This window comes from Carassius auratus, chromosome 24 (genome assembly GCF_003368295.1).
Source record: "Carassius auratus strain Wakin chromosome 24, ASM336829v1, whole genome shotgun sequence".
Lineage (NCBI taxonomy): Eukaryota > Metazoa > Chordata > Actinopteri > Cypriniformes > Cyprinidae > Carassius > Carassius auratus.
Window position 1 is genome coordinate 21019946 of NC_039266.1, and position 26367 is coordinate 21046312.

At 33.8% G+C, this 26367-nt stretch overlaps 1 protein-coding gene and 1 gene segment (V, D, J or C); one reads left to right on the top strand and one right to left on the bottom strand.

The window, feature by feature from the left end:
- Positions 1–388: 388 nt before the first annotated feature.
- Positions 389–1429, top strand: LOC113042635 (immunoglobulin kappa variable 4-1-like). The segment is given in 2 exon segments: positions 389–737; positions 812–1429. Coding segments are annotated over 2 exon segments (408 nt in total).
- A 2473-nt stretch (positions 1430–3902) lies between these two features.
- LOC113042625 (nuclear receptor-binding protein 2-like) lies at positions 3903–26323 on the bottom strand. 2 transcript variants are annotated; one of them, XM_026201606.1, is made up of 18 exons: positions 25824–26323; positions 15931–16053; positions 15271–15372; positions 14782–14871; positions 14624–14664; positions 14445–14539; positions 14133–14156; positions 10825–10902; positions 9486–9541; positions 9297–9392; positions 8137–8269; positions 7573–7675; positions 7101–7151; positions 6885–7020; positions 6754–6807; positions 6436–6499; positions 5577–5632; positions 3903–5378 (listed from the first exon to the last, which is right to left on the bottom strand). In XM_026201606.1, exons 1-18 carry the CDS (start codon positions 25941–25943, stop codon positions 5295–5297), a joined length of 1506 nt encoding a protein of 501 aa, XP_026057391.1. In that variant the 5' UTR covers positions 25944–26323; the 3' UTR covers positions 3903–5294. The 2 variants fall into 2 exon arrangements, with proteins under 2 accessions (XP_026057391.1, XP_026057390.1); XM_026201605.1 differs by having other exon boundaries at positions 10825–10911; positions 25824–26321.
- Positions 26324–26367: the final 44 nt, after the last annotated feature.

A 26367-nucleotide genomic window follows, 5' to 3' on the forward strand; every position in this document is an offset into this window, starting at 1 on the left:
GATGCAATTAATCATTTATATATATATATAGAGAGAGAGAGAGAGAGAGAGAGAGAGAGAGAGAGAGAGAGATGTAATACTAAAGACAACACTGATTGCATCTCAGCATGTAATCCTTTTTTTCAGTATACAGTAAATAAATTTGTTACTTGTAAAATACTTTAGGGACCTTTTTTTGGAAGAATTAATTGATGACTTGAAATCATGTTACATGTGGATTGAAGAGAGCACAGGATCCTCTTTTTATTTTTCATCAAAATTTGTCATACATTTTTAAAGTCACTAATAAAAAAGTAGATTAGTCTAATTTGAATCCAAAATGACTGATTACTCTTTGTGTAACTGCTAGCTGCTCAAACTAGCTCTAAATAAAGAGTGGCTATGTTTATGTAACTAGGACTTTCAGTCCCTCCCTGCAAAACATTTACTTTAAACTCAGAACTCTTTCACCTTTATGATACACTTTAATTTCTATTATTTAGAGGAGGTTGAGAGATATCTACTCTAATACGAATCATTGAACTTCTTCCGTGTGGAAACATTTCCTATTCCACCCAGTGTAAGCAGAATATTTACACTGACAAGATCATTTGCATTAACAGAACTTTAACCTTCTCTGGTCTTTATAACCTTGTCAGTTTAGTGTTTCATACAAGAGCAACATTTAATGACAGTAGAGCTGACAACAGCTATGTTTTCCATCATTCCCATCTGCATACTGGCTATTGGTATTCAAGGTAGGTCAAATAAGCAATGATTTATATTTTTTAATGAGACATGATGAAGAGATTTCTAACCATTTATTATACAGGCTCAAATGGACAAGTGACAGTGACTCAGACTCCTCAAGTCCTAACTTCTCAACGTGATGAAACGGTCAAAATAAACTGCAAAACCAACTCACCGGTTGCTGACTGTAGTCTATGGAGGAACTGCGTGTCCTGGTACCAGCACAAACCTGGACAGGCTCCCAAACTCCTCATTTATTACATACACCAGCGCCCCTCAAACATCCCATCTAGATTCAGCGGCAATGGCGCTCACACTGACTTCACTCTGACCATCAGTGGAGTCCAGAAAGAAGACGAAGCACAATATTACTTTATGCCCCGACACAAGATTGACAACAAGTATGTGTTCACACAGTGATAAAGGGTCGTACAAAACCCTCCCTCAGTCTCATTCACACTGACTGAACTGAAACACACAGGTGCTGACGGGGAGGAAGTGAAACTGGTTATAGTACAATTTAGCATTTAAAGATTTAAGTTTATTTTACATACTGTTTTAGACTTTTATTCATTTAATGTGCCAGTAAATCTGAGATGAAATCTAGATTATGCATTAGAGAATCATGTTTAAATTACAGATCAAGTTTTCAGTGCTATTTAACTATTTATAATGTAATTTTTAATACTTTTGAACTGAGCTGTTGTTCTCAGTGATATTTTTTTTTTTTTATAACATTTAATTCACTCTAACATCCTTTTTTATTATATTTAGGACAAGAAAACATTTAGACAAAATGCTAAAAATATTTACATTTTACTTGTTAGTAGCAATTAACACCATTTATTTACTTACAATAAATGAAGCAAAATCTATTTAATTGTATTGCTTAATCCTCGCCTATTTGTTTTATAAAATATAATATAAAATATTTTTACATTAAAATTAAAATATTATTTACAAAAATTAATACAGTTGTAAAATAATATTAGATTACTGAACAGCAACAGTAAACAATATATATATATATATATATATATATATATATATATATATAATTACTTTTATTAGCTTTATTTTGAACTTCTTTTAATGTCATTGTCATATATTTTTTTACAAATTTTTTACTGTAAAATACAAAGTGTATTTTTTTTATGTATACCGCGTTTGACTTGCTTAAACTATAAGATTTTCTGTTAAGAAATAAGAAGTTCTGTTACATACTTTATACCAAAACCTGCTATACATGAAATTACACCCAAATACATTTTTATGCTTATATAATAAAACTTGAATTACTTGAATTTTATAGGATGTACAAAATAAAATATGATCATAGGTCAATACTGTTGCATTAGGAGCCAATCTCATTTTGCCCTTCATTATCCTTCATACTATTATTTTATGGCCTGAAACTGTACACTATTAAACAGGTTAGTAAAATATAAAAAAATAGACTTTTAGTTTTAGTTTCTTTATATTTAGTTAGATATATATATATTAACTTTAAATGCACAATTCTGGTGTTCAACTGAAGATCATTTTCATGTGAACAGCACAATTTGCATGGTCATTTCAGCGGCGTGATACTTTCAGCTATATAATCCTGTGTTTTTCTTTTCATAACTATGACCTGCTTTTATGATAATCAAACCACAAAAAATGGCATTTTTAATTTTTCTCATCATCTTCTTTATGTCGCTGACTCTTTCTGTTCAAGGTAACTTTCAGCTTTAATCTCTACTATTCTGTTATATATTTTTTTTTTAAGTACTTTGTGTCTTAATAATTGTATTACTATTAACAGATTCCGATCAAGTGACAGTGACAGTGACTCAAATCCCTTCGCAGAAGACTGTTGGATCAGGACAATCAGTTACAATAGCATGTAAAACCAGTCATAATGTTGGTAACTGGTGTGATAGTAAATATTGTCTTAGCTGGTACCTCAAGAAACCGGGAGATGCTCCTAAACTCCTCATCTATCAAGGACATATCCGATATTCTTCCATCCCATCTCGATTTAGTGGAAGTGGATCTGATAAAGATTTCCAGCTGGTCATCAGTGGAGCTCAGAATGAAGACAGTGGAGAGTATTATTGCTTCGGTGACTTAGGTGGTTATAGATTCACACAGTGATTAAGACCAGTACAAAAACCTTCCTCAAGAACCTGGGATCAACCACAGATGCTGTGAGAGGAAGTGAAACAGGTTAATAACACACAAACATACCAGTGGTGAAGCAGATATTTTATAAAAAAAAAACATCATGTTTCAGTGGATTAAAAACAGTACCAAGAACAAGAATATTACTAAAAATGTCATTGATCTGTCCTGTAGGAAAATTGGGGGTTAACCTGTGGTTAAACTCACTTTGCTTACAATAAGAGTGGGATTCTTTAGGAGCCGACTCAGAGATCTCAAATCTCTTCTCAGACAGACGAAATGTTGCCAAGACGTATCGTGATATTTAGCTCCTGCAATATTTACCAGGGTAACCTCGCCAAAAATCTTGTACTTTATCCCCTTCAAAGCGCCATAAGGCTAGTGACTTTTGTGTAGCAATTGAGTGTTGTGAAAACCTGGCAACCCTGCGAGAGTTTCAGAAAAACAAAAAGGTAACACGCGAGGTCACTTACCATACTAATGTTGTGGACATCCTCAATTTAGTTTATTACCATCCTTTACGCTTTGTTCAGCGATTCCGAGTCTTGACCTTTGTTAGTATAGAATCAAAATAACATACACTGCGCGTGCCAAGCAAAAGCCTGTGTATTTCACAGCGGCGAAATGACGAAAAATCGAATACAGTGAAACAAGCCATTTCCCTAGAAATTTGATTCGCCGTTTCTGAAATTCGTGGGAACTTAGATACTTTATGCTCGAGTTATTTTGTGGAGAATTAGTAATAAGCTGAATATGGCACAATAGCACATTAAACACAGCCGCAGCCCACAGAATCGATTCAGATGAGTGGTTAAACTAAATAATCACAATGCGTCGCTAGATTGTGTTATTTACCCATTCCATTATCCATTTTAAACACTTCAAACATGTCCTTTGCATATTAGTATTCATGAATCGCTTTATAAGACCATAAAACTACATGAAATTTGCAGTTGGTTCACATCACAAGACAAAAAAAAGTGATAAAACTGTGAAAATACATTTAGTCATTTTAATAGAGATAGTTTAACTTTATTCATTTATGTAAATGCTCATGACAAACAACTTCTTAGTGTATCCCACAGAAATGTATACATCTTTATGCATTCAACAAAAGTCGCCACCAAAACCATTCAGTTTGACAGCTGGTTAGCTGGTTGACTAACCAGGATCCTTCATGTTTCTTACATGTGCAATCTGTATAATGTGTGGTTCTTTGAAATTATTTTCAATTAGTGTTATTAGACACCAGCAAACAGCAATGTTTATATAAGGCAATACATTCCTGTATATGCAAAACACTCCAACTGCATATTAAGACATTCTCGTGAGTCTCGATAGACGACAGGGCCATGTGTGGACTGCATTACAATCACATTCATTTGATTGGCCTTGAAGCAACTTCTTTCGTAAGATATATTTGTAAGATAGCATTTTGGGAAAACTGACAAGCTAAAAGACAGGTAACTCTCCAGAAAATGTACATTCTAATTGACCCTTCAATCCAAGCATGCCATATTAATGCTAAGATTATTATTTCCTGAGGACAGTAACATTATCTACGCAAGTAAGTCAATGTGGATGCTTCTAGCTATGCTACCTCTGATTTATAAAAACGTGGCGGAACACAATTCATAAGACAAATAGACATTGCATTCTTAGCGTTGCCACTATCGGAGCATTAGCATTAGCGTAAACTGTTTTCATGGCACAACGACAGTTTGAAGAGAAGACTTGTTCAGTTTTACTTCTGATGTTTATGGCTAGCTATATCAACAAATCTGGTTTAATGGCATATATAGTGCAAGCCTATCACAGAGGACTGAGGTTTTTTAATACCACAGTAACATAAAAACACACAGGCACTTGTAGTGTGTTGGCATCTGTATTAGCATACTTGTGTAGAGTATGTTTCCGGCCTAACAATAGCTTTTATGTGTTTTTACGTCATAAAAATGAACAAGATTGGCAATATTGAACATATTAGTTTTTTCTAAACTTTTTTTTTTCAGTTAATGAGTCCTCCACAGCAGACACCTACCTACACCACAGTGGCTTTCTTCAAGAGAAGCCGAATTGCCCTTAAGAATCCCGTGGGATTGTGGGAAGGACGGTTCCTACAGCGACACCTGGAAGTGCTGGATGGAGACTCGGGGAGGTTAGCACAATCATCTTAGATGGGCTTTTCTGGTGCATCCCTAACCTGCTCAATCACATGTCGTCATAAAACCAGTATGCCATGTTCTGTCATCTTTTTTGAGCACAATTTCAATTATCCTTACTAACTGACAAACTGGATCATTCTTTTTCCATTGTCCTTCTCCTTCTGTTGGCGGGCCTCCCTCTCAGGTTCCACTGGCATGTAAATATCCATCGCCATCGCAACAGATCATTGTCATTCATATGGTTGTTATGGCACTAGCAGACCCACGGTGTCGGTTCAGAGCTTCCTCCAGAAACGCCACGATCTTGTCACCATCCTCCTGTGGAAATTGATGGCAAAATATGGGCAAGATATAAGAAGTTTAACAAGAAGTGAACATTTAGCTGTAGCTGCTGCTTCCATATGATTTCATGTCACATGCAAAAAATGATACTAATATGCTTTGAGATGATGCACATAATGAAAATAGGAAATTTGCAGTATGTAGTGTGAATCAGTGTTTTTTTTTTAGTCTCACCTCACTGATGAAGGAATGATGGATAAGTTCATTGACCAAATCTCTGGAACTGTCATCTGTAATGACCACATATCAGCATTCAGTACATTAGCATTAAACACTAAACACCATCACTTCAAATTATAGTCAATATATTTAAATATTGATAAGTATGTTTGAATATTTAAATACATATTTCAAAAGCTAATACACAAAATAATGAGGAAATTAATTGGTTGTGTTGTTCCAAACCAAATATTTTTATATATTATATTATTCATGTTAAAATTGTATATATATATATATATATATATATATATATATATATATATATATATATTTAAAATTTTTGTTTAATTTCAGAAATTCAACATTTTTATTTTGTTTTAATTGTGCTTTAATTAATTTTTATTTCCACTTCAGAACTGTTAATACTTATTAATAAAAAATTAAGTTGCCAAAGCAACATTTTTAAAGTTTTCTTATTTAATATTCTTATATTATTTTATCCTAGCTTTATTTCATGTGCTGAAAATTTTAATAAATATTATTTTACAGTTTAGTATAAAACTAAGTTCTGAGTCACAAAACACTAAGGTAGTTTAAATTAAAAAGAAATGTAGGATTATACCTTGATTAAAATATCATAATGTCAAATAAAAAAAAATAATTAAATACGTATTTATTTATTTATTTATTTACTTTTTTAACGTCATACAAATTTAAGTACAAATATAAATGTAATGGCATGCCACCAACAATGCAGTGGTGACATACTACTGCATTCTTGGGTGCCATTAAATTTTAGCCCCAATGCACCTATGTGGTGAAGAGAAATAATACAAATATTATTAGCAAAATTCAATGCGGTTAAACTCACTTGGCATAATATCACAGCTGAGCTGCCGATGGAGTTTATCATCCAGTTTCAAGAAAAGAGTGAGCTGTGAAAACAGCAGGTATCAGTTTATTTGCCCCGATTCAACAGATGTTGCCATGTTGTACCCCTTAACAGGATTATATTAGTCTGCATTATCATTAATATCAATTTAAACAAATGTAGATGAATCACCAGAGACACAAAGAACTAAACAGAGAATCACAATCCCATTCTAACACCACTGTGTCACTGATCAAGACTGCTCTTGAATGAATCTTTAAACAAAATAGCCCGTGTACTAAACTGAGACAAACTCACATGAGTTTTAGTAGCTTCTTCATTAGACTCCAGGTTACAATGCATCTGTACCACCTAGAATGACAACTCAAGATTAACTAAGAAATGACTGAGCAATTATACAGTGAATGTGTTTTGATGAGAACACACACCTTCCTGGTCTCGGCCTCTTGCGGCTCCGGCGTGGGGGTCTTCAGTGTCTCCACCTGCTCTTGGGACATGGAGAGAGCGCGAGGTACGGGATGGGGTCGAGTGGACGCAAAGTTCATCAGAGGGTAAATGCCATTCCTGAGCGGTCACACGCACATGTACACATTACAAACCACAGGATACTTTTTAACATTATTGCTTTAACTGGTAACACCTACTTCACATCCTCCAGAAACTTGTCCAGCTCTAGAGGAGAAACATGAGAATACCTGCAGGACAGGAGAGATAAATAAATAATATAATAATAATCATCATCATCATCAAACACACATGATTGTATCATATGACATATCGTATCATGTGTCAAATCAGATGGCTTTTATGCTATTGTTAAAAATTGTTTGAAAAATTCTTCAAATATGTCTCTTATTATTATCTGATCAGAAATACAGTAAAAACAAAATATCTTCAATGTTGATATATTTTAAAATAGCCTTCGCTGTCTAATGATCCTTCAGAAATCCTTCTAATATGCTGATTTGCTGCTCAAGAAACATTATATTAAAACCCCTTGTGGTTCTTAATATTTCTGTGGGATCCATGATAGATTTTTCAAACAGAATTGATTTGAAGGCATCTTTTGTAATAGTATAAATGTTTTTCTGAGCAGCAGCTTCAGCTGAGACTTACTTTAGCTGAATGCGAGGACGATCTTTGTGAATAATCTCTGCCATGACTCCATTTGGGTCGAATGATTTGGTTTTCTCCTCCACGCAGTTCTCTGGAAGCATGTCTTTAAACCAGGATAACATGTAAAAGCAATATAATTTATTTTTTTATAATAATAATCCATTTGACCTGAAATCCCATTAATCTTAAAATGTATAATTTAGGCAATCCTTCACATGAACACAACTTGAAATAAATGATATATTATTATTACATAGCTCAGAATACTTGATTGTGATTGGTCAGTCACAATAAACAAATATTATTTTGAACAATGACTGCTAAACAGACACCTTAAATCCAATATAGCAATCAAATCAAATAATTTCTGTCCAGTAATACCTGTATATAGTCACAGTCCATTATCTCTTACATATTTAAATACATCTTCTATGTATGAAATGATTACAAGAGTCACTTCAAGTGAGAGAGGAGGAGGAACATTTTTTTCAATGGCTATATAATTTTTTCTGACCGTTACAATCAATCCATTCTTATTTTGGATGTATTTTGAAGCACACTTACACTGGTTATTGATGAGGCAGTGTGCTGCGAGCAGCTTGAGTGAGTGCACTTCGAACAGCACGCGGTGAAACAGCAGGTCATGCGCCGTCGGCCGGAGTCTGGGATTGTGACGCACACACATCTGGGTGAACTCCTGAAATGAAAGAGCATGTCCATAACATGTTATTTTACTATCACAAAAAAAATGATTTCCAAAGATAACTGGAGTATGTTTTCCAAGAAAAATACCAGTTCAGTTTTTCTACTTTAGCATTTCTTGTTCTTTCTTATTGTTTGAGAAATGTACTTGCAATTTCTGCATTTCTAAACCTTTTTTTGATTATGCAAACAGATATACTACTACTTACAGGTGACAAATCAAATACAAAATAACCAAGGTCAACAAAACAAACAGTACATGATAGCCAACATGATTTGTGTGTGTGTGTGCGTGTGTGTGGGTGTTGTGTGTGTGTGTTGTGTATGTGTGTGTGTGTGTGGGTGTGTGTGTGTGTGTGTAACTGGGTTTGAATTAGATTTCATTTATTTTCTGTTCACATTTTCATTTTAGCTCAAGTTTTAGTCAGTTTGATTTTTTTTTTTCGTTTTTGTTTATATGTATATATAGTTTTAAATATTTTTTTTTAATTACAGTATTTAAGTGCAATGAGAACAATGATGATTTTTTAAAAGGCTAGTTGACAAGGCAAAACTAGCTGTAAGCTGCATTTTCTAAACTTAATTTTACTACATTTATTGTTTATTTCATTTTAAATAATGAAAAAGTTTTGTTTATGGGTTTTAGTTGATAAAGAAAATCAGTTTTAATATAAAAGAACATTTTTGCATTTTTCTAAAGAAAATATACCATGGACGCCCCCTTCTGGAAACACTGGGTAAGAGCAGATGATTAGAGTGGGTTAAACTCATAAAAACACATTTCTTTCATGCAGTTTTAATAAGTCTCAGACATTTTCATCAACAAACTATATTTCAACCTTATAAAGACAACTGTATCATATTTGCTGCACACATTTTTATACAGGGACAAGATCTAATGTGTTCCTCCTTAAATGTAAGTCTGTGCTTGTTTACCTTTTTTATCATCTCCCAAGTAAAAATCATGAGTCTGAGTGCATGTAAAAATGCCTATTAAACATAACCCTGTCTCACACACGTACCCTCATAAGCGGGTCTTCTAATGATTGGCCTGCATTGGATATGGCCTCCTTGGACACAACTGAATCCCCATTAGCCTGGATCTCCAACACGGCCATCTGAAGGAGTTTACATATTATTTCATAAGAGACTTGTCACATTTCAGTGCCATAAAGAGCTGTATGTAATACCACTGCGTGTTGGTTTCTCACCTCCAAAGCACAAATCCCAAAGGAAAAGATGTCAATGGCATAGTCATCTTCACATGCTGAGTATAGAGAAGGAAATATTAAACACATAAACTATGGCTGGTAAGCGATAATTGGTTTTAATATAATTAATTACATGATGTGGTGATTAATTAATCAAATTAATCGCACATCAAATTTGGAAAAAATTCTCCCAAAAGATCATTTAAAGTCATTTTAGTGTAAAGCACCAAACAGGTATTACAAAAAATTAGGTTTAGCAAAAAAAAATTTGTTTGATAAAATGTATATAGCCTATTCTTTTGGACCATGTGGTTAAATGCTGACAGAATTGTCATTTTTGGTTGGGTGAACTATAACTTTAATCATTTATTTTCTTAATTGTATTGTTATTACTATGGAAATATGAAATTACTTCTTTAATGAAATGATACTCTAAATAATAAACTAAAACTGGCAGTACGTGGTGGTAAATGTCTTAATGATTAAGTCATTGAGTCATTTATTCATTCATTTGATTCGTTCAAATAGCGGATTCATTCAGGAGTGAAGTAAATGGTTCTTTATGAATGAGTCATTGAATTATTAGACTTGTTCGACTTGAAGCAGGTCATCACCATCAGACCGATCGGTGTGTGACATCAAGGAAACCGCAAGAGCAGACGACTCCTTGTGCTTCTGAATCGCTCTCGCAGCACTTTGATGTCATACTCCGATCGGTCTGTGCAGCACCACTTCAAATCCAACGCGACTACAGCCAATGGTTTAACGCACCCAAATGGTTCACCAAATTCGTTCAAAACGTCCATTAAGAAATGAAATCCTGCTGTGGGTTGCTCAGAGATGAACAATTCTGATTTGTCTTTTCTCTTCTGGTTGGCAAAATTTAGCAAAACAGACAACACTGTGTCTAAAATAGCACAATATTAACTTCTTACTGAACTTGTATAAGATCGTGTGCATTCAGCATATTTGGGCTTGTTTTCACTCCATTTGACCAGAAGCACTAACTGAGCATCATTGTTTTCAGAAGCTCTAAACTGACAAGCCTGTGCATTGAAGCTTTAACATAAGTTTCTGTGCATAGAACTTCTAACACTTAAAAACTGTCTTTCTGCATTGCAAAAAACATTTTATTTCATATCATCTGAAACATCTTTCATGTGTGCATTTGCACTCGTGTGATACTGCACTTAGCCTACTTCTTGTGTGATATTTTTTAACTATGTGATGTAAACCAGTCTGTCAAGTATGTTAATAATTTTAAATGACCAGCCCTAATATAAACCCCAAAATACTTGTATGTCTGGTCTAAACAATGCAGTGAAGAAGTCACACTCACAGCCATACTCTGGACTGAAGAAGTGCAGGTTCCTCTTATCATCGCGGTTTTGGTGTAGTTTACCTCGGACACCCCCTTCTGGGAACACTTGGTAAGAGTAGAGGATCAGTGCACGTCAAGGTCTCATTAAAATACATTTCTTTATTTAAAATAAATGTGTTTTTTTTTGTTTTCAGCCATTTTCATTAACAACTATATTACATTTAACCCTATATATATCCTACAAATAATTTTATACGCAGATGTACACAATTTACTACGTTCCTTCTGTCGTCTAAATTAATAGTTTATAATTTTATAGCAAATAAAAAGCCTTTTTGTATCATTTTAATAACATGTGCCTTCAGGTTGAGGTTCACATAAAAACAAAATTATGATGTAAACATGAAAGTAGCTTTTATATTGCAAGTACTATTTCATTACTAACTCTTACAGAAGCAACTTAGCTTTACATGGTTAATCATTTTTTATCATATTAAAATTTTAATATATAATATGATCTCTCAATCATCATTTTATTGTGTTGGATTATGTTTTGCTTCCTGTAATGAAAACATCATGATATCAAGCATTTAAAGAGCATCTTAGTTAGACATATTATTGGGAGATTTTGTATTTATATTAGGGATGTCAACGATTAATTGATGATCGATTAATTGTCGATAAGAGATGCAATCGATTAAGGCTATCGATGGTCGGTTAACCGATTCAATGTTGGGCTGCGTGCGGCTCATGCGCACTCAACACGTGCGAGCGGCTGTGAGTGACGGTGACGATATATAAAAGCATCATCATTCATTCACAATGTACAAATTAAGCTTTTAATGTGATTTAAACTTTAAAGTACATTAAAATAGAAACAACATAAAAGTTCTTCAACATTAAATGCAATAGAAATGTAGTTACTAATCATTTCATCAGATAACTGTTTTATATCGTGCGCTTTGCAGGGCTGCGGGACACAGTGACAGGACAGGTAGTCTATTCATTCCTACAACTTGTTAATTCATTCCTACGAATTATTAATGTGGCAATTGTCCATGTTTCATTAATTTTGTTCCCTAAATAACCCATGATTTAAGTGAAATAAGGGAACAAATTAATAAATCGAACGAATTCTTAATTCATGAAATCTTTAATTTCCCTTCCCATGTTTACCACAGTAAGAGATGCGAAAACAGTTATTAAAAGCGAAAGATAATAAAATAAACCTGGGAAATTAGAGGGTTAGACTATGAAGATTTAGGAAAAGAAACAATGCTTAAATATACTGAATTTGAGGAAATTCGTGACTAACCGGCAAACCAGAACAAAGCCGCGTAAATGAAGACTATGGGGTCCAAAAGCATGGTCGCGATCTAACATTTTCCAGTTAACCTATTATTCCTCTAATAAACAAAGCTTTTATACCACACTTGTCATAATCAGATCTTATCATTTCTAAATAAATAATTGCTGGATTCAAAACGGCGATTAATAGGCGCTGTGACCGACACATTCCTGGAGCATTCACTGCTGTCACTAAACGATGACGCCGAGCATCGTTCACAAGTTTCTGCATGGACCTGACTAGGGCACAGGTTCTAAGCCCTGGGACAAAATGGGATGCTTTAAGGAAAATTTATAGCCTACTAAGTAATAGGCCCAACATAAAAATAACAATTTGTTTTCATGTTTTTTTTTTTTTTTTTTTTTTAAATAGGCTATGCGAAATATATCCGACTTAAATAGGCTAATTAAGATTAACGGATTTAAAACAGAAGTGTGGGCGCTCCATAAGTTCACAAAAAAAAAAAAAAAAAGGATGACAACGCATTCTGTTTGTTTGCTTTATTTTACAAGAGCACAAATCTTCTGTTTTTATTGTGAGTGTGCACAAATGAAAGTAAACACTTTTGCGGAAAATATATATATTTTTTAATGTCTCAGCTGTTTCGATCGCCCCGGAGCCTGCTGCACACGTATATTCTAGCGATTCAAAGTTACATCGCTGTCTGTTCATTATCAAAATAAAATGTCAACTAAACATTAAAAGGTTACACTGGTCAGTTTAAATAGACCGTAGTATACCGGTCCACTCTGCTGTTATGCCAAGGACGTTTTTGCTCATATGAAGAGGATCATCTTTTCCGTCTATATGCGAATGCGTGTTAAGTACAAGCCTAGTTTACATTATAAATAATAGTTTAACATTCAAATACATTGCGAATATGGAAACATTTCGATTTGTGCCGAATGAGACATGAGCAATAACCTCCAAATAAATCTAGCCAAAGCCGCGCTCGCTCATCCTCGTCTGCACGCATGCACTGTCACGATCTAATGCGCTGTATGACGGATTTTTAAAAATCTGACATTTTCTAGGACAGAATCCAGCAGGATCAAATTAATGTGAGCAACTGTGTTTTGGTGCAGCAGCGCCGATGTAGTTCACTTAATGTGCAGCGCAGTCACACACGCTCCACATTTCGGATAATTTTATACAATAATGACAGTTGAAAACATTGCAATTGTGCTTTAAAATACAACAACGAGCACCACAAAACCATTTAAAGAGGCGCGTTCAGCGTTCTCCGTGCGGGATTGCAAACTGTCAACAAAGTAAAATGACCTCAAAAGTATGGCGCGCTCTCTTCATTTTATCAAATGATCATAATCGCATCTATTAATTTTATAATCCTGCTACTAGCATTTTATTCAGACTAAAACCTCTTTAATTCAAGTGAGAAAGCGTTTTGTGTGTGTGTGTGTGGCTTTTGCACATCCTGTCATACCGCTGACTGCGTGCCTGCAATAGACGCATTTTGCAGTATTATGGTTAACGATTAATCGATTAATTGATCGTTAATTTAAACGACCATCGATCATGGAAATAATCGAAATTTGACATCCCTAATTTATATTCATATTAATTTCATGTAAGCCTTCTGTTGTACTGTTATAAAGATCTCATCACCTTACATTACAAGCTAATAAAATTTCATCTTACTTTTTTAACCATATAAATATCAACAACTGTAACAAATTGCATATTTTTGCTCAGTTTTGGCCTCTGAATGATCTTTATATTCTCCTATGTCATACTACATAAGCCTGATGTAAGAAATATGATGCTCAGTAAAAAGAAAGTACATATGCAAACCTTTTTTTCTAAGTTTTTTTGTAAAAAGTTTGTCTAAAGGTTCAAAAAGTGTGTAAAAAGTGACTTTTTTGATTGAAAATACATTTGCATGAAAGTTTTTAATCAGTGGTTTTATGAAAAATTTGTTCATATTGAATATTGAATGAGGTGATTAAATGGCTCTTACCATTCACAAAGAGTCGATGCCAAACTACAGAGAAAAAAACAGAAATGAAAGAAGACCCTGGATGATGATTATACAGATTTCATTGTTTCATTACCTTAATTTTTCGGAGCATAAGTGCTCCATAAACACTGATTTATTTTTCAGTAAAGAAACATTGGTTTTTAATTTGATCTAATGTTTGCATAAAATTCATTTCATAATTCTTTCAAACAATAAATGTGTTTCCTCAGTCCAAAAATTGACTAAAAAGAGCATATTTCCCTTAGAGGAGAAAACAAAAAGGCTGAACGTGCAGGAAAAAATCAAATATACCTGATCCGATTTTAATGAGGCCGTTGTGTTGAATGAAGATGGTGTCACATGTGAGGTTGCCGTGAATTATGGGAGGGTCACATGAGTGCAGGTAACTGATAAGAAGAAGAAGTTGCATGCTTGTTAACAAATGCTCATGTCTGAACACACACATACACACAAATGAAGGAGTGTGTCACCTGAGGGCAGAGAGGATCTGCGTACACCAGCGTTTCCAGGCCTGAAATACAGTAATGTATCACATAAACACAAAAATCACAGCATTGCACGATAATAATCATGTGCATCATATATTTAGACATCAGTCTGGGACTAAAAATGCGTATGAAAGCCTGACCTTGACATTCATGCTCTTGTGGTTTTTCTTGGTCTTTTTAAGGAACTGTTTCAAGCTGCCAGACGACATGTACTCTGTGATGAACACAACCTGTGAGGGATATAAAAAGAAAAGCTATTTCCATATAATGGCCACTTCAGCTTTATACCAAAATAAGAAGAGTTATTTTAGAAAAAATCATCTTAGACTTTTTAAGCTCACACTTCCCATATCTGACTCTTCAAACTGCAAGTTTATGTGGCAAAATATGATATTTTTTCTGTTCAGCCTCCATTTGATTTATCAAGCTTGAGACTTCAGCAATGCTCTCACCATTTTATTTGCATAATAAGAGTTTTTAAATCTTTTAGCTTAAACATTGGCCTTACTTTTTAAATGTTTCAAAATACATTTAAAAAAGAGACATTTCACCTACGAGAGAGACTTTTTTCTGTAGTCATTATTATCAAAAGGACATTGATACCAGCTGTGTGCATCTGTGTGTGTTACCCGCGCATGATTGTCCCCAATGTCCAGCCAATATTTGTGAAATTTGATTATGTTTGGATGATCCACCTGCATCAGGTTCTCAAACATCTCCTTCATTTTGTCCTACACAAATACAACACATACAAATATACCAAATCAAACACATTTGGGCATGTTAATCAATTTAACTAGCACATACACGTATACTGTTCAAAAGTTTGAGGTCAGTATGATTTTTAAAGAAATTAATGCTTTTATTCAGCAAAGATGCACTAAATTGATCAAAAGTGACAGTAAGGAGATGAATAATGTTACAGAAATGACTGTTTCAAACTAATTCTGTTCTTTTCATTTTTCTATCTAAAAACTAAAAAGTAGTATAACTGTTTTCAGCATTTCTAATAATGATAAATTTTTCTTGAGCAGTAAATCAGCATATTGAAAAGATATCTGAAGGATCATGTGACACTGAAGACTGGAGTAATGATGCTGAATATTGACTTTTTAAATTATATTTAAATAGAAAACAGTTATTTAAAATTATAACGCAATATCACTTTTTTTTTACTGTATTTTTGATCAAATCAAATAAATGCAGCCTTAGTGAATATAAAGTGACTTCTTTAACCAACCCTAAATGGATTTGAACATTTAAACAGAAATGGGTTTTGTAGCTCTCACCTCCACTGTCTTGAAGACCTTCTTGTCATGGAAGAGAACCTCATTCCAGACCACCTCAACACCCTCTTCAGTGTCCATGGCCAGAGAGGCGCTCTCCACTCCAGGAACATTCCCCTGACTCACCTGCAGGGGGAGACAAATAGTCACTTTAACATCCACAATCCATTCCACTGTAAGTAACCTAAAAATTCATAACACCCTCTTATGAGTGCAGGAAATAAAGTAAAGAGTTTTAAGAGTGATGTGTTACTTGAGTGGGGAAATGAACAACTACTGAATTGAAATGTGATGTGACATAAGTATTTAAAAGACTAAAAGCTGCATTGATTGTAGTTAAAGACATACAATATATTGATCAGACTGGTCAGTCTTCTAGAGTTTTATAATCATTTATAAATAATTAAATAACATTTTAAAATATATAACACCTGCTCTGTTTTTAAATATTTTAAAATGTAAAAATTATGTAAAATTAGTTTTTTTTTTTTGTTTGTTTTATTTATTTTCTATCTTATTTTAAAAAATATATAGTTTAGTATATAAAATTGTATTTTAAGTAAAATAAAATAAAATCATCACTGATCATTAAAAACTGGCATTCATTGACCAATATTTGTTTGGACATCCAATGCTTTTGTTTTGTTAACCTCTTTTCAAATCAAAATTTGAAAGTATAATTTATCTGACTTCAAAGGCATATTTTGTGATTTTCAAAGGGAAAATGTTACATTTGAATTTGGATTAGAGCTTTATAGAGAGAGAGAGGTCTCAAGTAACGCCAGAGAGACATAGAGATGAGGATCATGCTGAGAGAGGGATAATGACTGAAGAGATGAGACGAAAGAGAGAGACAGCAAATCCTGAGAAAGTGAACACACGCCTCTGCCGAGTCATGCATGTCTCACACTTCATCTCTGCCTGTGTGCATGTGAGCAGACAAATATACAGTGTGTGTCCATCTGCAACTGTCTGGACTTCTATGACTAATAAATGTATTTTTGTGCTTTGTTCAGCTGACTGCTGTCAGACAGACACAGCTAGGCTTTTAACCATGAACAAAAAATTATTTTCAAAAACTTCCATAAAGATATAAAGCTGCACTGTTATCAACATTGACAAATTAATGATAATAAATATTTTCGTAATGGTTGCTGAAAATTCTGCTTCACCGTTACATGAATAAATGACATTTTAAAACATATTAAGAATTTGCATTTTACTGTGTTTCTGATTGAATAAATGTAGCCTTGAGAAACTAAAAATCTGATGTGATAATACTGATAAAATTGCAATTACTGGGCAAAACCTTTCACCTAGTATGATACGAGTATTTCAATTCAATTCAAGGACAAGACTTGGCTGGAATTAGTCTTGGCTGGAATAACATGTATGTTGCAATAAGAGTTGTTTGACTGAGCCCAAAATCAGTCACCTATATTAGATGTTTTACGGTACACATGTTTCTGGTTGGCACTCTGAGCCAAGCTGTTTGTAGAGATATGGACTGGAATCAGGAGTGTCTATTGCATGCACATGGCAGAACGGATGGGTGTCCTAACAGACCATGTGCACAAATTCAGAGTCACTTTATTTATTCAAGATATTAGCTTTATTGATATGCAGAAGAGGATGCATATTTTCACTCCAGTAAACAGGTGATCATTCAAAACATACCTTTCAAATGCATCCATCTCAGCTTCATACACTTGTTTTGGTCAATAATGTGATTATAGCTGTGGAGGAACTGCAGAATTCAGATACACTAGAGCCATTGAGTCATCAGCTGGGAACACAGCCCAGAACTAGTCAAAAGACCACAATATATCACCCTCACAAAATAAATAAGGCTATAGAAGTGTTTTCCCTGTAGCTTTCTGAGGGTGGTGACCAAGATGTTGTGAGTTTAACCCTTTAGAACTAGAACTGAAGTCCTTACAAAATGTTCTCATCATGAACCGGTTTTGAACCAGTTACAGTTTTAGCTGCAAGCTCTAGTCTTGAAGGTTTTGTAGCTCAACTAGTTGTTTTGTTGTTTCTTTTGAAAACTTAAAGGCTTTTTGGGTACAACTGGGCTGATCCTAAAACACCATGAGAGAAGTACAGAACTAACCACCAGTCTGAGCCCTGATTTGTATGGATTACCCACAATCCTTTGCTTGTTTGCATGTATGGCATGCGGCCTGCAATAGGGTTTCATCTCTGAAGTCATGAGGTCGCAGAGGGTGTGTTGGGTTTAATTCATGTCGGAATACAACAGCAGCCATTTCTAGAAATTTTGACAAAACTCATCCATAAAGTAAACTCTTTAAGATTCTCTTAAAGGTCAAACAAGCTGTTTTTTTTCATAAAATAAATATAATTAGCTACAAACTTCAGTCTGTAAAACACTAAACAAAGCAGAATTTGTACAGCAGCCAAATCCACAATAAAATAGAAATAGCAAATAGCTTTTTCGACAATAATAAAATAATACACCATGCACAATAAGCATAAAGATAATTGTTGGCACGTATGAGAAAGTTCTCTACTGTGCTGTTCTTCAATACAACAGTATAATTTTAGCTATAATTACACCTGTGTTCTTTAACACGTTATCCCACACAAATCTATTCTCAGTTATAAAGGCATTGAAGCTTTATATCCTCATAGTTTCTGCTACTTTCTGTTACTTATTGCATTGATATACTGGGAAATTTCATTGTTTGTATTACTTCACTCATTCCAGACAGACTGGAATGTGTATTAGTAGTGCAACCTTTCAATGATTGGTTCTGTAGTTACATAATTACACCAGTAGGTGGCAACAAGTGACAGTCTTTAAGAGCAAGTCATTTGATTAATTCATTCAACTGATTTATTCGAAAACACTAATTCAGGAACCAAATTCATTGATGTGACATTTAAACGTGTTATGGTCTTTGTTTGGAACAATTTTTGTGGTTGCAAAGATTTCCAAACCAACTAAGAATACTGTGTATACAATACTATTTAACTTATTTAACTTTTGAACAGGGAAATGCCGATATAAAATTTTCCTGTTGCAATTAATTGCTAATGCATTTTTATTACGGTATACGGTATTATCACGGTATTGAAATTTAGTCATAAATTTTGGTCATAATACAGTATAACAGGTTAAATAACTTTTTCTTATAACAAAAATAACTGAACAAAAATATATAAAGTTAAAAGTTTTAAACAGATTAAAGTGTAAAAGAACTATAAAGACCAATCAGAATCACTTTACAATAAGACCTCATTAGTTAACCATTAACATTCACAATGAGAAATAGCTACATTTGCTACTTAAATGTTTCAATTTTCAAGGTCTTAATCATTCAGTCTAGGTTTATTTTTGCGCTAATGACTGTCTAACTATACATTATCCCTTACATAATTGCACACTGCAATGTATCATCAAGGTAAAAAACTTTCTTTATCAACCTTTTCCATCGCTGTGCAAACATGCATTTTACCTAGCATTTTCTGCTTTAAAATTCACAGATGGATGAGGTTAAAAATTGCTCAGTGTAACCTCACATTCACAGCTTCTGGTATGCAGGCCACTTTGCATTAGTGTCACGTCTACTGTACATGTGTGTGAGAATAGATGAAAGATCCTGTGAAACCTGACAGTGTCCTCACTCTGACCTCTCAGATCCAGACACTGGACTCCAATTGGGTCTGTCCTGCTTTCAACAGGAAAACAGCCCTGGGCCCATCCCTGACCCCGAGAGGTTAGTCTGGGTTAAATCAGGATTGTGTGTGGCTTGATTTGAACCTAATCACAGACCAACTGGACATAGGTCTGGGCAGGGGGAAAAATATAGCATGTATTTTTTCTGATACATGCAACTGCGGAAATATAAAATCAAATGATTGTAGAGAGTAAAATAACAGAAACTTCTAGTTCCTATAATCAAATTATTACGGATACTATATGATTGACATTAAAGTACATTTCTGTAGCATAAAGAACCAAGCTTTTCTCTCCTCCTATTAAACTGTACACTTAATCAGTACAGTAATATGGTAATGCATCATTAAAAGCAAATCACCAGCTGCAGGTAGTAAACCTCTCACCATAACTCATCGTTCTAGTGACCTCCAAGGTCACTCTGACTAATATTACAGGAAATGTGACTGTAATTTACCAGGTAATACCAGGCTTTGTAGACTAGCCACTTGATAAGAGGTTGAAACAATGAAGGAATTGTTCTGATTTAAGAAAAGGCAGCTCTATTGTTCTAGGAGTTGCAGAAATAGTCTTGCAAACGCTGTGGCATGCTTGGCATGCCTTTGTTTTCTCGATTGGAAAGGTGTTGAAAGACTGTTATTGCACCTCAAACATGCACAGGTTCATCAACATCTTCTAATAATGAGTCTCCAGTGTGAGATATGCTGTAATACACAGCATACATTAGACATAAAAAAATACATACATTTATTTAAAAATGGACACTAAAACTACTATATATATATTCACACACACAGTATTTTTAAACAACCAAGCAAATTGAAAATAGTCAATATCACTGTCTAGCGAGAGTGTAAAACAATCTACACTGAACTGATTTCATTGTAGACATTATGTAAGACTCAAAGGTCGATGCGTCTGTGTTTAAAGCCAACAGGCCACTATCTGACAGAACTCATATATGGTAAAATATTGACTAGTCTCCTGCTACTGTATCTTTATCCAAGGTAGTTTTAAGGTATTCTCTTCAGACAAACAAATTAAAAGTACTGAATGGATTACCATGTTAAATAATGGGATTATCACAAAGCTTGTATTTGAATATACCGTCAGATGTCATGTTCAGTTGGTGCTTATCTTTTAGGTGTTTATCTGGACTGTACACTAACCCAGTAAACAAGAGATTAGGGTTGAACTTTCTGAACAAGGCCATCAACAAATCAAGCATTGATTTATCAAACTGAGAGTTACATTCATCATTAAAGATTAAAAGAACAAAAACTTGCTGAAAAAAAACCCCTAGATGCTAAGGTATTGAAATTTAATAGAAAAATCATTAGAAAAATGAAAATCTCATTTTAAATCATGTTCTAAAACTGTAATTTTAATAATACCTTGTAACAAATCACTTTTTGCAACTTTATCATTGTTTTTATGTTATTAATCGCTAGACTGAATATTGCATTTTGCAAGCTTTTTAATTAATCTTGATTATCAAATTATAGACTCATTAATCATTATATCCTTGATCATGATCGTTTGTTTTTATTTAATTTATTGATTTATTCACTGATTTACTGATTTTTCAAATATATGTAGAACCATCTAAAAGATCTATAACATGCAATCCTTTGAATTTTCCTTAGAATTCAGAGCAATATTCAACAATTTATTTTTAAATAAATAAATAAATACCTAGAGTTAATTCAAAACACCTGAAAGCATAATTTAAAAAGGTAAACAGAGTCAGTCCGAGGTGTTAGTAAATGCATCGCAGCCAACCGAGAGCATGTTGTGGCCAAAACCAAGTATCAATAATTACAGTATAATAATATGAAGCCATTCCAACAGTCATTAAAGGCATCTGAGGTTGCCTTATTCCTGGAAAAAGCATTAATATGTTCTGGCAAAATAATACCTTTAATAAAAAGCTCTATAAAGAGACTAATCACTAGCCAGTGCATTACCTAACCAAACATGTGCAAAAGAGAAAACAAGCTGCTATTTGTACAAATTGCTATTTTATTGGGGGTTACAGTACAGTGAAGATTTCTTTTGGATGGAAAGATCATGATTTCTAGGTAAATGAGTTTGTATGAGGTCACAAGAGAATAGTTGCCCATAAATACCTGTAGAAAATGGTAAAGGTCATGAAATGTACAACTTAAATAAATATATGCTTTAGTATTAAGACCGCAGATGAATAAAGACACTGTAAACATGTTTCTTAAATTTCATTTCCTCCAGTTCCCTGAAGGAACTCAGACAATTAAAACAATCCAAGTGCATAAGTCAGTAAATTTCCTGCTACGTGCCGCAAAAATCTAAACATGTCCTCAACAGCAATTATTTGTGAAGAAATACACCGACTGTCTGCTTTCATAATGCAGAACTAAAATACTTATCTAGTATTGATGGAATAAAGGTCTTCATACATCCAAAAATTTGTACTGAAAAGTGTTGCCTGAACCCATGCAGACCCAAAAATGCATTAAATGAAGCAACCCCGACCATTATTTGAAAGTTGGACCCGGCTGTTTTTGTAACTGTGCTGTGCATTTCAGCCGTTATAAATCTGTAAACTCCCTAGGTTTATTGCACTACTGGGAAAGCTGATGAGAGACTTTTAAATTGCTATCTTCAATACCATTAGTGGGGAATGGGAAATAGAGGGCTGTTCCTTTAATTAACACATGCTGAGAGCACTGCTTGTTCAGCTGACAGCTCCGGTGGGATCAGAGCTCACGGTGTGTGTTGACGACAGTATCCACTCTTGTGCACCTGTCTGACTGATCTTGACCCCGCAACATTCATTCACAACCCCATTCCCAGTTTAATGTAAGAGAATCAAACTCTCACCATGGATTTAATACTGCTCTCTAAACAAAAACCACTTACTTGTTTATATTTCCCACTAGTTGGAACTTACTGCGCTAGATATGAATTTCAGAGGAGTCCAAATATACCTGGGGGGGGGGGTTAAGTCTCAAAAGAAGTTTTACCCTTTTAAAGGTTTTATATATAATTAAAGTCACTAATTAAATAGTCTTTATATATTAATATACAGTGGGGTCCAGAAGTCTACAAGATTTTTTTTCCATTTAAATTTTAAAATAAAGCTATAACAGATGTTTTAAAACATTTTCAACTTTTAAAGAAATATTTTAAAGTCACCAATCACATAAGAAAATGTGTTATTCAGACAACATTTACTTTACAATTGTTGATTTAAAATCAAGATTTTAAATTCATTTTTTATTTAAAATTGGTGTGTTGATAAGATCATAGATACTGAAAAAAAAATTGTTAGATTTATAACTAAAAATAAAACTATGAATAGAAAAATAAAAATAAAAATAGTTTAACTGAAATAAAATAGGAAGAAAATGACTTAGTTTTAGTTAGGTATTTTATATGACAGATGTATATATATATATATATATATATATATATATATATATATATATATATATATATATATATATATATATATATATATATGCTGATAAAAATGACAAAATGCAGCAAAATTAATAAAACTAAAACATAAAATAACAAATTTACTAGTAAAAATTTTAAATGATAATAACAACTATAATAGTAACTAAATAATACTAAAATAACGCTGTACAGTATCCTTTGAAATCAGAATTTCCCATTTGAGATCGTAACCCCAACCAGGTTCCCAAACTTACTGATTTTAAAGGAACTGATTGTGGTTTTACTAGTAGCCAAATAATCTAAATATGGGCAGGTCCTGCTGGTAAAAATATGAACTATTGGCTTTTCCATGAGTCATAAAAAAAAAAAATGTAGAAAACAATAAAAAGTTAAAAATTGCAATGAATATGATTAATGATTCAAATAAATAAAATGAGTTTCTACTCTTTGTAAAAGAGTAAGCTCAAGTAAATACTGCTTCAGTGTTGAGTGCTATACACTCAGCTATATCGCATCATATATGATAATGTCATGAAAGATCCATCAATACTAACAGAGTCAGACATCCTCATGCTAAGTATCAGGCCATGTAACGTAATGAGAAAGCATCACTCAAGCAGACTCAAGCAGACAGATAATGTGCTATCAGAGCATCTAAGTGCTGCTGCATTAGTGTGTCAGTGACTGACACGCTCCTCATGCTTAAAACTAGTCCAACTGGGTCTAAACTGTGTGTCTATACAGGAATTTGATCCTTCTGGAATTGTGGATGACAGCAGATGTTCTTTAGATCGCTGATATAAAACTTAAACATATCTTCACGATGGAAAATTGTGCACTTCTGTGTGTGCACACCTCCCCGTTCATGGTTGATCACATAATAATTAAAAAAGTTGTACGTCATCATGTCTCGGTTTCTCTTGACGCTATATCGAGCAAAACACAGTTCATCTATTGTGCAGAACTCTTTCCAAGAGAGCCTGGAGGCGTTACCGTTTCTGTTTAAGAAAGCGGAGATTTCTTTTAACGTGATTTCAAACTCAAAGAAACCAAACAGGCTTTAATAACACTGTAATAAGATTTGATGCAAGTATAATCTCACTGTGAGGAAACACCCAGACAAGCATTTCCATCAAAGTCTTGAAAGTGAAATCAATCACACTTTTCTGAGAAAGTATTATTTTAAAACTACTACAGTTGGAGTGTGGTTTAATGAAACTGGCTGTTCATATCACCTGCTTGCTTGTGAATTTAAAAACATTACTAGGGAGGGTCAAACTAATGCACTCAACAATATAAATGATAAGAACATGTGGGAGCTTGTGATAAACTTCAGTAACTTCTTATCGCCACTTAAGCTTAGAGACAAAAGAGACTGTTTCATTTATTCTGACACATTAATGAGCTGGAACGTCCCGTTTAAACGGTTTGAATGTTATCCTTCTAATTTTAACCTACATTACATTTCGATCTTCACACAACATAAAAATTAAATATGATTAAGCAAATATTTAATTTAATTTATTTTAAATTTTATTATTTTCTTCTTTCTACAACCTTAAATCATTAAATAATGTAATATATATATATATATATATATATATATATATATATATATATTACATAAATTACATACATGTGTGTATGTGTGTATGTATATATATATATATATATATATATATATTCAAAACTTATTTAATTGAATTTACTCCTATATATATTTAAACAAAACATCTGTTTTGTGTTTAAAGATTAAATTAACAAGTAATTTAATTAATCATAATTTACACCAATTAAATTACATAAATTACATACATGTGTGTATATATATATATATATATATATATATATATATATATATATATATATATGAATAAATTCAATTAAATAAGTTTTGAATATATATATATATGAATAAATTCAATTGAATAAGTTTTGAATATATATATATATATATAGATATATATATTACATTAAATATTTAACAACGTAATAAGTCATTAAATCATGTAATATATAAATTAACAAATAACAATATTAAGATATATTTAATATAATGTGTTATTCAATTAATTGATAGAAATATATTAAGAGAAATTCTACAAATTTAACACAATTTCAGTTTTCTATTTAATATCTCTGTCTTTCTAAATCCTAAACCATGACTGGAATTATGCAATAATCATGTTAGCCTTGTCAGATGAATAACAAATACTGAGCTGCCTACATACACCGCATTCACAGCCGTCAGTAAGCTTCAAGTTGCCTACACAGTAAGCTGCATTTCTGAGCAACTGCCTACATAGACAGCATGTTTGAGCTGTATTTTTAGCCATTATACAGAGCTGACCACTTAATAGGCAGCATTTTTGGCTATCATTTTGAGACAAGTTGCCTTCTTGCATATCACAGTGATACCATGAGTGAGCTTATTATCATCTAAGCATCGTTTTTTGAGCATCACTACCTAGACCGTTAGCATTTTGGTCATTTAAGTAAGATGCCTACCTGGGGGTCTTAGTAGGCATTTTCAAACCTCATAATGGGCTCACTATCTACCTAGACATCGTTTCGGGGATGAGTGTGTGCTGCCTAACTAGGCATCAGGGAGCTGCCCTGCCTACTTCAGCATCACAGGCATCATTTCTGAGCTTCGCGTCCAAAACATACACATCTGTGACCGTGAGCTGAGAGTTTAGGCAGCTGGGGAGGATTTGAGACACGGCTAATGATAAACTGCTCCTCAGTGACTGACCTGCTCTTTTCGCTTCTGCCAGCGGCCGCAGGGACTCTCCTCCACGATCTCACTCTCATCCTCGCTCTCCTCTTCCTTCTCCTCGGATCCTGAGTTTCTCTCCGGGACGGACATAGTCATTATATGTGACCGAATGACCGTCGCACAAACGCCGCGCAGCCGTTGCGAAGGAAACCGCTCGAAACAGCGTTGAAATGACGCGCTGCTGTGTGGACGTCCGCGCGAGATGACTCAATGTTCAATACACTGCCAGTATCAAAACGCCACAGTCCAGGGACATTCTTTTCTGTCAGCAACAACAACTGATGTCGGTCATTTTTAAAACCAATGAAATGCTGAAGAAATTACAAGACGATTTTCCTGTTGAAAATAAGAGTTCAGTAAGAGTTGTTAAAATTAAAATGTCCTCTCATTCAGCAGTTTACCGCTTTAAAACGACACACATATCGAGCGCCACTGTTGGCTCACAGATTACCGTAATGACTGGATAAAACACGATTAACAACGTACATCAAACCGTGTCCAATTTCAAAATGAGTCAGAG